The sequence below is a fragment of the Anolis sagrei genome, chromosome 3 (assembly GCF_037176765.1).
Source record: "Anolis sagrei isolate rAnoSag1 chromosome 3, rAnoSag1.mat, whole genome shotgun sequence".
In the NCBI taxonomy this organism is placed as follows: Eukaryota; Metazoa; Chordata; class Lepidosauria; order Squamata; family Dactyloidae; genus Anolis; species Anolis sagrei.
Window position 1 is genome coordinate 86738208 of NC_090023.1, and position 17700 is coordinate 86755907.

The 17700-nt window shown below is 38.9% G+C and overlaps 1 protein-coding gene across 1 annotated transcript; it reads right to left on the bottom strand.

The window, feature by feature from the left end:
* Positions 1-4054: 4054 nt before the first annotated feature.
* Positions 4055-17683, bottom strand: C3HXorf58 (chromosome 3 CXorf58 homolog). Its single transcript, XM_060770110.2, has 8 exons — positions 17522-17683; positions 15634-15733; positions 14174-14268; positions 13875-13986; positions 10109-10240; positions 9273-9502; positions 6012-6153; positions 4055-5436 (listed from the first exon to the last, which is right to left on the bottom strand). The coding sequence occupies exons 1-8, from the start codon at positions 17590-17592 to the stop codon at positions 5275-5277; spliced, it is 1044 nt and encodes a 347-aa protein (XP_060626093.2). The 5' UTR covers positions 17593-17683; the 3' UTR covers positions 4055-5274.
* Positions 17684-17700: the final 17 nt, after the last annotated feature.

The window sequence follows — 17700 nt, forward strand, 5'->3', positions numbered from 1 at the left end:
AGAAAATTCCTGCTTGTTTAACCATTTTAATTTTTCATATTTAGAGCTCAACAATGCCTAAGAATCAGAAGACACTATGACGTTCTTGATAACCTTCTGTGTAATTGCAAACCCGTTTATTAAAATCATTACATTGGTCAGTGAGGGGAAACCCCCACCTGGGCAATATTCAGGCCAACTGAAATGTCTCAAGTGTTCAACATGTCAGGTTCTCCAAAGGTCTTCATCAGGAACTTGAAAGCTTGGACCCTCTTTGTCCGATTAATGTGTGTGTGTTTGCGTGAGGACAATTTTTAGTAAATAAAGCTAAAATGTCCTTGTATTCCTGCTGATTCTATTGTATCATTGTATTTTGTACGGATATAATAGTGGATCTCTGTACACTGATTTTCTGAATTTTAAATTATTATTTTTAAATGACAGAAACATGTTAATCATTGAAATTGTCACCCATACCTCCTCCCTTTGCCTACAGCTCCCCTCCAGTCACCCTACCCACATACCACACTGCTGATTTAACTCTATGAACATTCATTCGTATGTACAACCATATAAAGAGAGGCAAGGCAATCATGTAAAAGAGAAAAGGGGAAGGAAAGATAAAGATAGACAAATAAGGGTGTTGCTTGTGTAACAATGTTTAATGTCAATTCAGTGGTTGAACAGCTACAAGAAGATGGACGAGAGATTTAAATACTATTTGCCCAAGTCTCTTTGATGGAACATGCTTTTTCTTTTTGCGATAGTCTCAATGGTATTAACTCTTTAGTTTTACAAGATACTGCTTTTGGCCACTTAAGAAGTTACGGGTTCCCAAGTAAATCTTAAGACTAGTTCAGTCAAACAATTCTTCACTGGCTGCTTGAAATTCTGCTCACCATACCAGAGAAATATAATTCATTTGATAATGGTCTATAATGACATGGTATAATTTCAGACAGGGTGCCATAGAAATATAGTGGGCTTTAAAGGTACAGTACCGATTTTATGCACAAGTAGGAGCAAAGTGTAAACATTTTACAAGTTCTGGTTTTATGGACTTCTTTCAGTATTACTAAAGCATTATCAGGAATGAAGTATTTGGTGTAAACTGTCAGATCATTAAGTATGGGTGACTGAAACAGAAATGATAAAAGACGTAAAAGCATTTCCACCAGTTATATGGAACTTCAGTGATTATGATTATTGTCTGACTCCTGTGCCCCAATCTATCATAATCGTTTAATACTGGTAGCCTACTGTCAACCTACATGTTTATATGCAAACAAACTCTGCGTGTTCACTGTAGCTTAACTTCAAACCACTCTGCATGGGACCACGAGCTATTTCATATCTGCCCAAATATTTGTTACTTGTTAACATTGTTGCTATCCTTGATGTACAACGTATTTCCTGTTGTTCAAATTACCATTTCACTGGCTTAAAAATTCTTTACATTGCCTAAGTAGGCTTGCTCTTAATGGAGAAATGTGTGGAGGAGTGGTATGGAAGAACCCGTTCTGCTTCAAGGTAGTCATTTTTCTGCACTAATGTCAGTATCTTCTATCAGCTACTTAGGATATATCTACACTGTAGAATTAATGCTGTTTGACATTACATTAAAATGCTATGGCTTAATGCTTTGGAATCATGAGAGTTCTAGTTTTAGAAGGTCTTTTGTCTTCTCTGCCAAAGTGCTTCTCCCTCACCAAACTACACATCTCTGAATGCTATAACATTGAACTATGGCAGTTAGTGTCAAACAGCATTAAATCTACAGTGTAGACACATCTTCAGTCAAGTATATTTAGCAAAGTATCCTCTTGGTCTGACCCTCCTAACCAGGCAGAAGTGTCATTCATCTGTGCTCCTGTTATCAGCAAATGAACATCTTTCTCATGCAGGTAATGCCTCACACTGTAAATGTGGGTCAGTATGTTTACAATCATGCCAGTAGTGTCATGATTGCAGAACAGTTACCTAGATGTACTTGTCTGTAATGGTTATGTATTCACAACTACTACTTAGTCATAACTGTGACACTCTTGCCATGATTGTAAACTTCATGGCACCTAAAGTGCCAGGCATTATTTGCATGCATAGAAGGTTCATTCTGCCAGGGATCAGAGCATGGATGAAATTTTCATCAGTTTGGATGATTAGGCCAGGATAATTTACTCAACTAAAAAGCTAACATTGAAATTTGTCAGAAGTGCATTCATAGTTTTAGTGGTTATGACATGGTGTTGGTACTGTTTCCAAGTTCCATCTTTGGCCTTTCCTGGTTCAACTGGAAAAGTTAAAATCCTAAATAGCTGCTGCAGTCAATAGGAGCAGTACTCCGGTAGATGGACGATGAGTCCAGTGGTTTACATTTGAACTGTGATGTCAGCTGGGATTCTTAAGTAGTGCCAAAATAAATTGTCAAACTACAAGCTTCAATAGGGACAGTAACCACAATCCAGATTTAATAACTTTGATCTCCACTGTATCGCAAGACCACTAGTTCATTAGTGATGGCTATATGTAGAGTTCAGTAGTTATAGAGGAACATGTTCTACCTTGATAGAAAGGTTCAGTTTTCTAGCTAAACGGTGCTGCTCATATTCCACTAAAGATCTTGGGGTCCCCGAAGAACTTGATGTTTTGAACCTGGACAATGTTTCTATATTCTTTATACTAACAAAAAAGCTGAAACTTGATTTTTAGTGGTAGAAGTCAGTCATTTACACTGAAAAGGTTTTCCAGTTGTCTCTGTAGTCTAAGAAGACTTTAAAAGATTATCTTCAACTTCTCACATTGATGCAGCTTGATTGTTCATTTTCCCCAGACCAGAGATATAGAAAGGGCAGCCAGTCTAAGATCCCCTTCCTCCCAACCCTAGAAAATGAGATTTTTTTTAAAATGGAAAATCAAAACTGCAAGTGGAGTTGCATCACTTGCTGTGCTGGGAGTGGCTTATCTCTGCCTTAGACAAGCTGAAAATTATAAAAGCTTGCAAACACCTACACCAGAAAAAAGTAACCACATTCATTCAATATTAGCATTTCTTAAGCGAGTCTAGTCACTGCTAGAAAAATAGCAATTTAATAACCACTTGTGTTGGAGCACAGATTTAATACTTAACATTACAGAATTCTGCCACTGCTAGTTATTAAGTGAAAAAAATACTATTTTCTTAATAGTTTTCTTTCCAGGAATGGCTCCTCTTCATTCTGCACAGAGCAACAGGTGGTTCCAAAAGATTGCTCATGTGTGGGATAAACTGTCAGCCAATATACTAGTGAGTAAAGTCCAAGTAATTGAATGTTTAAAATATCAGACCGGGAAAAATCCTGTTTTGTTATTTTGTTGTGTCTTATCAGCTTTTTGTTCTGGTAGTATTGAAATGAGTCAAAGAAGAAAAATAACTACAACTGGAATAATATTCTTTGCTGGGTTTCTTCAACAGTCAATCTTAGAAACCACTGAAAGTCTGGAAGAAATAATAGTAAAAATATTATTGGAAACAGCAGTGACAGAGTTAAATCTGTATAATCCAGTGTTGCTTTGCAGTGTGGATGCAGTGGCAGATATTTCATACATAGTGACAGCTTAATTTGAAAAAAAACAAACCCTATATGTACTGTAGAAACTCAAGTATTTTGTTTAAACATAAACACAGGCTCCAAAATGCACCACCAGGAGATTTTTCTAGTAACTTTTCCAGAGCTGCTATAAACCTGTCTTTCTTTATATATATAAAAAACACTTTCTAGATATATTTTTCCTTTCCACTGGTTTGCAGACTTTAATTTCATACATGCTGTGAATGCATTATGTTCAGATGTGTTATGAATTCTATTGTTTTTAAAAGAAAGGATGTAAAATTGTATATAAAGTAAAATGTAAATAAAATATTTTTAATCTTTATGTTCATCTTCTTGTTCTTTGTAGTGTTCTCAAAATTTTGGATAGGCCTGACTCTGGCTTCTGCTTTTGTTTCTTTTTATTCTTACTAAATTAATTTTGTTCACAATAATCGTCTTCATTATTTAGAAAGGGATGTTAGGTTGCTTCAGCAAAAACAGTTGAGTGCTATGGCACTTAAACAAATTTATTTATTTACGACATCTGTACCCTGCCCTACTCAACCCTGAGGGGGACTCAGAGCGGCTTTACACATCGGCAATAATTCAGTACCATAAAAACATACAATTAAATAAACATTTTCATTAAAAACATCAAAATTAATAATATCAAACAATTACATCCATTATTAAAATCACATCATCCCAGATCATAGTCCAAAGCCATTCCAGTTGTCATCACAGAGATTTTACATTAATTTATTGCACTGCAGTTACTCTCTGAAAGCTTGGTCCCATAGCTATGTTTTAACTTTCTTTCTGAAGGCTAGGAGGGAAGGAGCTGATTGGGGAGGGAGTTCCACAGCCGAGGTGCCACTACTGAGAAAACCCTGTCCCTCGTCCCCACCAACCACACCTGCAAAGGAGGTGGGATTGAGAGCAGGGCCTCCCCAAACTATCTTAACCTCTGAGATGGTTCATAGATACGTTCTGACAGGTAAGCTGGGCCACAACTGTTGAGGGCTTTATGGGCTAAAGCTAGCACTTTGAATTGTACTTGGTAGCAGACTGGCAGCCAGCGGAGCTGATGTAACAGGAGTTGTACGCTCCCTGTACACCGCGCCAGTGAGCAATCTGGCTGGGACCCGCTGGACCATTTGAAGCTTCCAGTCTTCAAAGGCAAGCCCATGTAGAGCACATTGCAGTAGTCAATTTAGGATGTTACTAGAGTGTGGACCACTGTGGCCAAGTCTGACTTTCCAAGGTATGGGTGCTACTGGCGCACAAATATTAATTTTGCAAAAGCTCCCCTGGCCACCACAGAGACCTGGGTCTCCAGGTTCAGTGATGAATTCAGGATCACTCCCAAGCTGTGAACCTGTGTCTTCAGGGGGAGTGCAACCCCATCCAACACAAGCTGTAACCCTGTACCCAGTTTGGCCTTGTGGCTGACCAGGAGAACCTCGTCTGGATTCAGTAGCATGGACTATTGTGTATGTAATCCACCTGCATGTATTTGACAAAAACAACTAACGAATGTGTTATTGTTTGCAAAATGACAGAACTCTTTGCTGTTTCTGGTGGTTTATTATGAATTTCTTAAATTTAGAGAGGGATTGTTCAAATTACGTTCATGGTCTGCCAACGCTCTGTTTGCATGGCAAATTCCTAGCTATAGAGAACAACTTTTATCTGTTTTATAAAAAGCAGACAGATTTCTCGTGAGTTAGTCTTCTCCAATATCTTCACTCCGTAGTGATCTGGCCCAGTCATAGAGTCTCACTGCCTCTTGCTCCCAATCTTCATCTGAAAAGAGGCTTTCGTTATCAGTCGGTGAATGAAGACTTCTTAAATGATAACTTGAAGATGGGTGATCTAACTCCTCCTCCTGAATAACAAAAGGCAATATTACTCAAATAAGGAACTACAGTTTTGAAATTATTAGTCTCATGTCTCCCAATTAAAATCCTTGTTTTTGCCACTGATAAGGGTGTGTCAGTGCAAATTCAGCAGTCTAAAATGAATATACAATTGCACTGGTTTAATTAAACCATTTCTCAAGCTGTAGAGACTCTTCTGTAATCTCCATTCCCTAAAAAACAATCTTTATTTTGTGAATGCATGATCTGCTATGCTAGTTCTGCTATGACCCTCGGAACCTCTGTCCCTCCCATAAGGATATATAAGGCTGTACAACTGCTCTATTACTCTCCAAGTCATCCTAAGTGGATGGCATTATCCATTGTCTCAGATAATTTACTTAAAAATAATTTGCAAAATCAGGAATACAAATTTCAACTTTTGATATGTAGAACAAAATGCTGCCACTGTTATAATGGCTGAAAGATCTCAGAATATCCTAACAACAAAATATACATTTTCAAGGAAGAAAACACTGGTAGAATCCTAGCTGGTGAGAAGGATGAGTACTTATAACATTTCCTCTTCTTTGCACACACTCACCTCCCCTTTCTTGGTCCTGTAGACTTTCCTCATTTTTGAAACCTTCTGCCGAGCCTGATATGAACGACGTTCAGAAATTCTACGGAGTGACATGCGGTCTCTTTTTGAAAGACAGGCAGTTGTGGGACATGGTACGGGGGAGCTAGAAAAGAATGCATGTCTTGTTTCTTAAATTTGAATAACCTTCAACAATTTTTACATGGAAATGTGGACACCACTGCTTTAATTTCTGCTTTATCACTGCACTTTCAGTCTTAATGTTATGAGAAATACACTGAAAGACAATATTAATCCTAATGGTTCAAGACAAGTCTTGCAAAGGCAGGTCAACATGGTTATTTTTAGTTAAAAGATTATGCTATCTCTATTAAATGAATACATTTTTCACTACATGGTTGCAACATGAGAAAGCACACTTGTCACATCATGAACATACTCAAGTCACTGCGAGTATCTACTGACATGGGTAGAGTACATGTGATCTCCCAGATGATTTTGGACAGCAAGTCCCATCAGCACTAGCTAGAACAGCTATGATGGGAGTTCCAGTCTAACAACAAATGGAAAACACTTTTTTCTGCATTTCTGCCTTACAGTAATTAAACAATGATTTTCAAGAAAAGAAAAATGCTTGACATTCCATTAAAAGAATAGCTTTTAGACAACAGTGTGAAATTGTCTGGATAACAACAACAACAAAATGGATATATGAGGCTCAAGTTATGCATGCATACATGCACAAAAGCTGAATACCCTTTTTTATAAACCAGACACTTTAAATATCCAGGTATTCTTTTAGTCCAGCTTGTAAAAATTGTAAAAAAATCCAGCAAAATATTTAACAGATAGTCACAGAATTAGACTGCGGCACCTATACAGAATGAGTATAGCTGCCACAGTCTAATTCTGGGACTATCTGTTAAATGTTTTGCTGGTTTCATCAGTCCTTTTCCCAGAAAAGCCTTCCCATTTAGTTTTCCAATAATGCTTTGTAATAACTTGTGAGTATTGTTTTTGGTTTCATGCAAATAACACCATTTAGAGACGCACACTTCCTCTGCAAATAATTTCTGTCTCTCTTGTATACACTTCTATCTGAATAACAATAGGAAGTAAAAGATGCTTTAGTAGAAGAAAAAATAGCAGTGCAGAGAAACATTGAAAGGACTCCTCAGTTCGTCTCGTAGTCTGAAGAAACAAAGAACACAGAAAAGGTGCAAAACACTTAAAATAATGTTAATGTGTCAGCTAACAGGTCTAAAAATTACACAAGATCTTGCAGCCATGTGATTTGCTATTTTAGATTCACTCTCAAAATAAGACTGAATGTATAATAATAATAATAATTAGAAAATTCACTGAAAATGCAATGAAACAATGGAAAACTCAGTTGTTTGTGGGCAACGAAAGCTGCAATGATCCCACTGTCAATGATTCTACAGAAAACAAACCTAGGCTACCAACCAGCAAAAAATTCACCCAAAATTTCCCACTTACTGTACATGGATGATCTAAAGCTTTACGGAAAATCAGAAACTGAAATCGAGTCACTGACCAACACAGTCAGAATCTTCAGTACTGACATCAGTATGGAGTTCGGCCTAAACAAATGTGCCACAGTGGCATTAAAGAAAGGGAAAATTACACACAGCGATGGCATAGAGATGCCAAACAGACAAACCATAAAATGCAATCAGCCTGAAGCCTATAAATATCTGGGCATACTACAGTTGGACAATATCAAGCACGAGCAAGTGAAAAATGGGGACAGCAAAGAATATATCCAAAGAGGCAGAAAGGTATTGAAGAGCAAATTAAATGGCGGAAATACGATCAAGGCTATCAACACCTGGGCCATCCCCATCAGTAGATACACTGCTGGGATTGTGAACTGGACACAAGCAGAGCTGGATGACCTGGACAGAAAAACAAGAAAACTGAGGACAATCCACTACTCATTACATTCGCGTAGTGATGTCGACAGACTTTACCTGTCCAGAAAATCAGGAGGCAGAGGGCTTGAGGGAAGTCAATAGTAGTAAACTGCTTAAAGTGCAAAATAAAAAGGGTGAATACAGTAAAAACACAATCCAGAGCAGAAGAGAAAACTGACGAAAGAAGGCACTCCATGGACAGTTTCTGGCAAAAATTGAGAGCCAAATTGAGAGCCAAATTGACAAAGAAAAACATGGATGTGGCTCACAAATGGAACTCTGAAAAAGGAGATGGAGGGCCTGATTCTGGCAGCCCAAGAACAAGCCATTCGAACCAATGCCATCAAATCCAGAATTGAAAAGTTGAAAACAGATCCCAAATGTAGACTCTGCAAGGAAGCAGATAAAACAATAGATCACATCCTCAGCTGCTGCAAGAAGATCGCGCAGACAGACTACAAGCAGAGGCATAACACCGTTGCTCAGATGATTCATTGGAATTTGTGCAACAAATACCATCTGCCTACGACAAAGAACTGGTGGGATCACAAGCTGGAAAAAGTTACAGAAAATGAACACGCCAAACTCCTCTGGGACTTCCGGATTAAGACAGACAAGAGTTTTGGAGCATAATACTCCTGACCTCACAATCATGTTAAAAAACAAAGTATGGATCGTCGATGTCGCAATCCCAGGTGACAGCAGGATTGCAGAGAAACAACTGGAAAAGCTGACACGATATGAGGATTTAAAGACTGAACTGCGAAGACTCTGGCACAAGCCAGTAAAGGTGGTCCTCACTACAATGTTTTTATTCTTCTCCACACATTCCAGTTCTCATCCAGCATGGAAAGATGGGTCACTGGTATTTTGACAATAGTAGGATTAGGCTAATGCAAACTTTGGCCCTCCAGGTGTTTTGGACTTCAACTCCCACAATTTCTACAAGCCTACCGGCTGTTAGGAATTGTGGAAGTTAAAATCCAAAACACCTGGACTACTTTCTCAGAAATGGAGGATAAAGCATACAGAGGACAGTGGATTTCAAATCCATGGCAAGGTACAGAAAAATGTCTAAATAAATATACCATATACCACTGTCGGCTCCAAAATTGGAAGGGATTACTGCATTTTGTAGATGAATTAAGAATGGCTCCATTTGATCCAGGCTGATGTATTCTACTGGCCTATTCAAAACCGGTGCTTGCTTGGCTACAAATATATGGAAACTGTAATTTTATAGACTTCCTTTTTATGTTAAAAATATTTTAAAATGCCTGAGTAGAATAGATATTGCAAAGCAAAGATAACCTCTGATACATTTTACCTGATTTGACAAACGGCCAGGAACTGAGCACGAGATGCTTCTTCATTCTGTGGCCTCAACAGCAGAAAAGGCAGCTCTTGCCTTAGTCTATCAGACAGCTTCCCAGACTGTGCATAGTCCATAATGTCATACATGATCATTGTCCTAGGAAAATGTTCTAATGACAGTTTTCTCCAATAGTTATGCCTACCCCCAAAGTTTGCTGGGGTTTCATCCAGGCGGCCAATATACTAGAGAGTCATAGAAGAAAAAAATGTTTATCAGAATTTGGTTATACAAAATTCCTTAACTGGTTTTGGTGTAAACATTCTTCATCTATTATAAGGATCTGTAAAGGAGCTCTCACTACAATGTTTTTGTTTTTTCAGCCAGAGTTAATTAATAAATGGAGAATTCTGTATTCATTTACTGATGAGTAAACCCCTTCAATTGAGTGAAAATTAATGTATAGTAAATATGCATAGGACTGCTCTGTAAATGCTTACTTCTGCAATAATATTTTCTGTAGGACATGTTAATTGAGTTTATGCATTTAACTGAATCCTGAAAACATTTTCAGCACATTGTAATTGCTGAAATCTAGCTCTTTAGCACTATGAGTTTAATCTGGCTTTGGGCCTGTTCATAAGTTTCATCTTCTTTTGAACCCTTCCCTGATTTGAGATTGAGAGCAGATCTCATATTCATCTATTCCTTCCATCTCCCCTTGACGTCTACATGTCTTCATAATTTATGTTGTAATGACTTATCTTTTTAGAAAATAAAACTGATCTGACCTGCTTTTTTTCATTACCTGATCCCACAAGGAATGCGAAAACTATGTAAGTGATGCTTACTTGAACATAGTCTCTTATTGTAGCAATATCAATCTCATCTATTATTCCATATTTCTTGTACTGCAGCTCATCCCACAGCATCTGATTGTAATACTTCCGATATCCCATTAACTTGCAAGCATCAACAGCTGCCTATTAAAAATTAGGGAAAAAAATAGAGCAAAATAGTCTCAGTTTCACTGGAACTCCAGACTAGCGTTCTGAAATTCTTTCCCCTTTTAACTTTATGACTTTAAGATCACAGTAAAGAAAACCCTGTATCCATTTTAAATCTAAAAATGCTGGTAGTATTTGAAGATGCATTCTCTAAAGCAAAGTTTGGATAATTATTTGCAAGCTACCATATTCAGTACTTGAAAGGTGTCTATGTTGCTTTCTTCTACCACAAAACTAATGCAAGATGCAAAAAATGAAAAATCTTCATGAGGTCAAACATCCTTAAACCTGATTCATGTGGTATTCTCTCAAAAAGTGTGTGAATGCATTCTCTAGACAGAATGTGTCCATCATGTATTACACATTATCTTGTGTTTTAGAAGATAATTTATATATGATGGGCAAGAAATATGAATAACAAACAAATACAAATGACATTTAAAGAGCAATTGAAGGGACATACTTCATCCTTCAGAATAAAAAAATGCCCGGTAAACACGAGTTTTGGTTTAACAGAAAAAAGTACAATGCAAAAACTACCAATGACAGTGAGCCAATAAGGACTGAAATGAATCTACACATCTGCTGTTTGGATGGAAAATGGATAATAAATTCATCAGGCTGCATTCCAGAGACAGCATTTCTTTCTCAGAGCCACTTCAATCATAAACAAATTTCTGCTTGGTCAGCACTGCTATGCTGTTTCTGATTTTTGCCGCTAATAATAGTAGTCATAATAAAAAAATAATTAAAAAAAACATTTTGAAGAGGCAGAGCGACATCTATCAAAAGAAAAACTGCAACTGGGAGAATTCCCACAATTTCTGCTTCTGTAGAGAGCTGTGATAAGTCACAGCTCTCTACAGAAGCAGAAACATTTAAAAATACAGAGACCAATTACTTCAGCTCAACAGAGTTTCAAATTGCATTTTTGAGTTCTCAGGTAGAAGTGTGAGGAAGAAAACAACTTTAAAAACCCTCTCATGAGCATGTGGGGGAAAACCCTTATTTTTAAAATATTGGGTAATTTTCTTGGGTATTCCTCTACAGAACAGACCAGTAAAAAGTGCTAGGAGAGTTTAATTTTTTGGATTATTGACTTCCAGAATGTGTCAGTCAGTATCACCTGTAGCCATTATGGCTGGCCAGTTCTGGTCTAAACATTTTAACTGCTTAAGGCTGTGTTTGTAAACTAAAAACTAAAAACAATTCCCCAAGGTTACACTATAGCTTTATTTATTAACTTTATTTATTTATACCCCACCTATATCTCAAAATGAGACACAACAGTGGCAAACAAACCGAAGGTCGAGTTTGTTTCAATGTGTACTAATGTGTAAGAGTTGTTTAATCTGTTAAAGAGTTGGATTCAGCTGACCAAAGCACCTTTATCAGAAGGACCAGAATGGAAATTATTCCTTTTCCACCTACAATTCCTATACATCACCAAAGGCTAATCCAGACAACCCATAAAAATGCCAGCTCCTGTGTTGTTTACACGGGACATCCAAACAACAACCCATGTAAAGGAAAAAGCATTTGACCTAAAGCAGAAAAGCCTGCTTTGTGCCAAATTAATTTGATACTGGAAAGATCTGGGCCTTCCTGAAAGACCCAGGTTAAATACAGTAGGGCCGCTGTCTGGGCTGCCCCCTCATAAGTTCTGGGACTTCTGAGAGGACTGTCCGCACAGCTCTCTTGCATTTTCCAGGCTGAATCAGCCCGGAATACCTGAGAGGGCTCTAACCCCCTATCCAAAATCCCTTAAAATGGGGGGGGGGGGAGGGAGAGAGAGTAAAATAACTTATCTGGATGCCATTCCCCCTTCTCTGGAGCTCTCCTGGTGCATAAAAATGATGCCCCAGAAGAAGCGGGGGGGGGGGGGAGGGGTGGCTCCTGCCCCCCTCTCCTGGTGCGTCATTTCTACATGCCAGGAGAGCTCCAGAGAAGGAGAAATAGCAACTGGGAAAGTTATTTTACTCTCCCCTGTCTCCCCCGTCCCCTTTTTAAGGGGTTTGGGGGAGGGGGGTTGAGTGTTTTTCTGTCCTCCCAGAAGGGACATGTGTTTAACCCATGTGCAATCATGTTTAACAAACCCAATTGCTCCTGGGTTATAGGAGCAATTGGTTAGCCAACTGGACGTAAGACTGGACTGCCCCCAATCAGCTCTGGAATATTTCTGAATCACATTTTTGGGCAGAGTGGGGAGTTGCAAGAAAGGAGAAGAAAGAAGAAAATCCTGTTATACTATTTGACTACTGCAAAGCTTGATTTAAATGGATGGTTTTATTAATGGCTGAGTTCTCCCTTATCCAAAATGCTTGGGCATGGTTTGGAGCTTTTTTCAAATTTTGGAATTCCTGTAATCAACATATACATACTTAATGAGATATTTTAGAGATAGGACCCTAGTCCAAACATCAAATTTATTTATATTTCATATACACTTTATACACATTGCTCTGAAGGTAATTTTATATACAATATGTTTAATGATTTTGTGTATAAAACAAATGTATGCCTTTTACCATCAGAAAGCAGAGGTGTCACTATCTTAGCCACCCATGTGGACAATTCCAGAGTTTGGAGGATTTTGGATTTTTAGATAAGGGATACTCAATCATAGTAGAATAAATGTTCAGAATTCTGGTGGGCAGGATTATAAGGAGGCCATATATTGATTGGAAATATCTTACGTCCAGTTGGCTAAGCAATAATTATGCAATCAGTGACAAAAGTCCCTTTTAGAATGTTGGGCCCTGAGGGAAATGGTTGAAATGTCAGCTGGTGTAATAATAGTAATAATAATAATAATAATAATAATAATAACAACAACAACTTTATTTATATCCCACAACATATCCCCGAGGGGAATCGGAGTGGCTAACAAAGCAACAGCACTGCAAAACAGAACACATAAAATATACAACCAAAATTGCAGGTGCTGGGTAAAAATAAAGATGATCACTAGCTTATAAAAAAAAATGGCCTCTAATGTTAAACAAACATTATTATAACTAGTGTTAAGATTATAAATAAAATATATAAAGTATTTATGACACATACACTTATGTATAAAACATATACATCCTAAACACACTTACTGGGGAGTGAACCCTAATGAACTCAGTAGGACTTACTTATGAATAAAGATGTAAAGGATTGTGCAACCAATGTAACTAAACCTGTTAGTCTAAAATGGAACAATCTAAGGACAAATATACGAATATTCTCCTGTATTATAGCTTTTGCATATGCAGATTCTTGAAGAAGTATAATTCATACTATGAGCAATGGAGGAGCATACCGTTGTAACTAAACCATGGGATGTGAGACTCCACCTGCTTACAAGATGGAAAAACTATAGTACTGGGTATACTGTATTTCATTGTGTATTGGTCACATTTTTATCGCTTTTTTGACCAAAAAGGGGAGTGTGACTATTATGTGATAAAAAAACCCCCCTGTACTAAACAAATAACAGCTTTGCCAGCGTGTCCGCCATCCTTTCAGCTACAACACTTTGTTTGGCTGAGTCCAAAAGCACTGGGTTGAGAAGAGTGACAATACCAGCTCACTACATAACCAAGATAAACTGCCAGTAAATCACCTTGGTTGTTGATGTTATTACTGTTTTCCCACTCATGTACTGGTTGCCTTGGTTTCCTGGAGTGAAAAATATCTTGAACACAATAAAAGGGGGGAAAACAATCCCAGCAAATCTGAAGGGAGGAAAAACACCAAGAGGTAAGATGATAGAACAGCTTATTTTTCATATTCAACCATTTTCATTTCATTTGCATTTAAAGGATGTATTTTGCAACTGTCTTAAATATTCCATTGAAGTCTAAAGTAAAAAAGACAGCCAAAATAATTACATCTTAAAATCCAAATGCAGTGTAATGTTACCTGAATCGGACTTTATACTGAATACTGGGTTCTTTAAGAAGTTCAGCCTCTAAAGGGCTCACTCTCTTCAAAATCTCATGGCTAATGCAGTGTTCCTGAAATAAATAGTTTTTGCTCAATTAATATGTAATAAGTTTTGTTTTTATTATAATTGTTATTGTCGTATTACTAGGAAATCCAAATGCTGAGTTTTTATAGCTTTATAGCAAAATGAAGCTACTGAGATGCAGGAGAGAGGTATCAGTATGTTCAGGTTTAAAATTGCAAAACATGGAAATAATAGTCAGGGAGGAAATAATAATATTGATCTACTACCTAGAACAGGTTTTAAGATAAGCAAACCCTGCCATCTACAGATAGTTCCAACCCACTGCTACTCTCTTGAGGGTTGGAGGTTTCACTTTTGTCAGGAAAGGAAGAATATGAAAATCACAAACCCTTGCGGATGTTGGGCCGAGGAATTATGAAATAATAGCAACAGGTAGTGGAATGCTTTTTAGCTGCTTTCATTTGCACAGTATCTGTGCCCAAGTCATTCCTGCAATACGCACATTCAGGGTAGCTTAGTAAAATACATACTATTTTTTTGGTGTCAGGAGCGACTTGAGAAACTGCAAGTCGCTTCTGGTGTGAGAGAATTGTCCGTATGCATGAACGTTGCCCAGGGTATGCCCGGCTGTTTTGATGTTTTACCATCCTTATGGGAGGCTTCTCTCATATCCCCACATGGGGAGCTGGAGGTGACAGAGGGAGCTCATCCGTGCTCTCTCCGAATTCGAACCTCCGACCTGTTGGTCTTTAGACCTGCTGGCACAAGGGTTTAACCCATTGTGCCACCGGGGGCTCCTAATACACTGGGGGCTCCTACATACTATGTGGGAGTGCCTTTGAAGATGGCTTGGAAACTTCAGTTGGTGCAAACTACATCAAATCCTTTATTACTACACTAGCACCACCACTAAGAGGTTACACAATCAGACTAGGGGATACAAGTTTGGAGTTTGCACGAACTATGATATAATATTGGTATTGTGTTTTTCAGCTTGTGCTTCTCTGCCTTCCGCATAAATTCATATTTCTGGCAGTAATATGTGTTTCTGGCAGAACAGTTCTATTGCTCCTCAAAAAATTCAGGATGCAGTAGCTCTTTGGCAAACTCTTCTCTTGATCTCTGGGTTATTATTTTCTGATGCCAAAGAACAGCTACAGAATGAGCTGTCTCATGCACAGTCCCAAGTTCCAGCTACAAATTTTAGTATTCATGCATATATCATCAGACATTGAAAGCAAAAAAAACCCCAAAACACAATCTTCTATTTAGTGTAGGAGGCATTCCTGTTTCCAATCCCCAGCCTAATTTTCATGCTCAGTGCATCTGCAAAACAGGAGGCCGACTTTGAAAACAGGGAGAGGGATAAAAAGTCAGATCTAGTCAGACATCACCAAGTATAAGAACCTACTGCTGCACGAATGGTGTGTTTCAGAAGTTTAAACAGTCTTTTCCTTATGTGAGTCCACCAGAATTTCTGAATAAGATTAACTGCTTGCTCTTCTGCAATCCTGTTGAGAGGAAAGCAATGCATACATTAGATAGGTGTTGTGCTATTTGAAAAAACACATACATAACAATTACTTGAACAAAAACATTTATGTCCACAGAGATTTGTAGACTGTACTCTAGTCACAACAGAATCAGCAGTCTATTCATAAGCTTAGTGCATCTATCTTACAGAGCCCTGCTGCCTAAGACTGGATCTACTAGGCTTGTGTGCAGGTCCATTTTGGCCGGTTTCCTTCTGCCAATCCGGCTTCTTCGGCTTGGTTGGATAGCTGTAACAGAACCACATGGCAGCCGATCACAGCTCCTCCTCCTCTTTTCGGGAGCACACGGTGCGCAAAGTGGCTGCCACTGCGTGCTCCTCACACAGAGTTTTCCTGTGAGCCCTGCCTGTTGGACCAATCAGAATAGAAGAACACCATGATGTGTCTTATACAAGCTGTGTCTACTTCTTTAGTCTCGTTGCTGAAACCCAGACCCCCTTGAAGGAAAGAAAGGGTCCCAGGAATGGAAAGGAGAGCCTCATAAGTTCCCCATTGCCTCCAATGGGCTGGATCTAGCCATATTTTTCGGGTGCGGACCTAAAAAGGCTATCTGGCTACCAGCCCGTTTTCAGGAGGTGTGCAAAAATGGGTATGGGGGTCTACCGGAATCCAGCCAGCAGAAACGATTTGAGGTTCAGCTGAAATGCACAAGCCTAGGATCCATACGATTTGGAACGGCATTATATGGTCAATGTAGACACACATTAAGCAATTACATATGTCTACATTGACCATATAATGCAGTTCCAAACGACATTATATGGCAGGGTAGAACCAGCCCTAATAGCATGGCTGTGAGCTGATTATCTCTATTCCAATAGATATGTGGACTGTCGTTAAGCAAAGATGGCAGATTGAAAGTCAAAGCCCTAGTCAAAGTAGACTGATTCTGACACTTGGGACCTGTTTGATATAATTTTAAAAACTTCCCTTCTATAAACAGGAAGGATATGGAAAGGTGCTTCAAAGATATCATTGTTCCGCTTGTACATATGTTTAGAAGTAGTAGCAAATATCCCATCAACTGTACAATTATTTGAAGGCACTTTGGAACTCCATTGCCACTGCTATGAGGGTGACAAAATGGCAACTACAAGAGTTAATAACAGGCAGCAGTGAACTGGGTTTTGCTGGATGCTGAATGGATACACACAACATGCAAGTGTGGAGAGGAGCAAACCACAGACCACCTACTACAATGCAACCTGAGCCCTGCCACATGCACAATGGAGGACCTTTTCACAGCGACACCAGAGACACTCCAAGTGGCCAGCTTCTGGTCAAAGGACATTTAGTATAATGCAAAGTTTTTTAACTTTGTTTGTGTTTCTAAATGAATTTTAACTGTATCCTCAATTCACTTCTGATACGATAAATAAATGGATGTTGTGGATGGCCTCCTGCTACTTACAGTGGCATAGAGACTCTCCAGGGTAGATGATCCAGAGAGATGCCCCCTTGAAACTGCAGGGCAGATTTCTGTGATCTTATCCTTCTATTTCTTTATTGAAAGGTAGCTCACCTATGGATTTTTTTTCACCTGCATTTATACTGCTACATAAGACGTGGAGACCATCCTTAAGGTAAAGATTTCCCCTTGAGTCATGCCCGACTCCCACCATTCCTCACAGCCTCAGGCCCAAAACACCTGGAGGGCCCAAGTTGGCCCAGGCCTAATATAGATCCATCTGGGGTCCCTTCCTCTTCCTCTGCCATCCACATGGAGAAGTCAAGGGCCAGGTTTACCTCCGCCTCCGATTGCTTTCGTCTTCTTCGTCTTCTTCGTCAGGAAGCACGATCCGAACATTGCTGAACATGCCTTCGCGCCGCCGCCGCCTTGGCCTGTACCAGCGTCTTCCCCTGGTTGCCTAGACAACAGGACGCGCCACTGGGCCGGAAATGATGCCACTTCCGCCTGCGCTCTC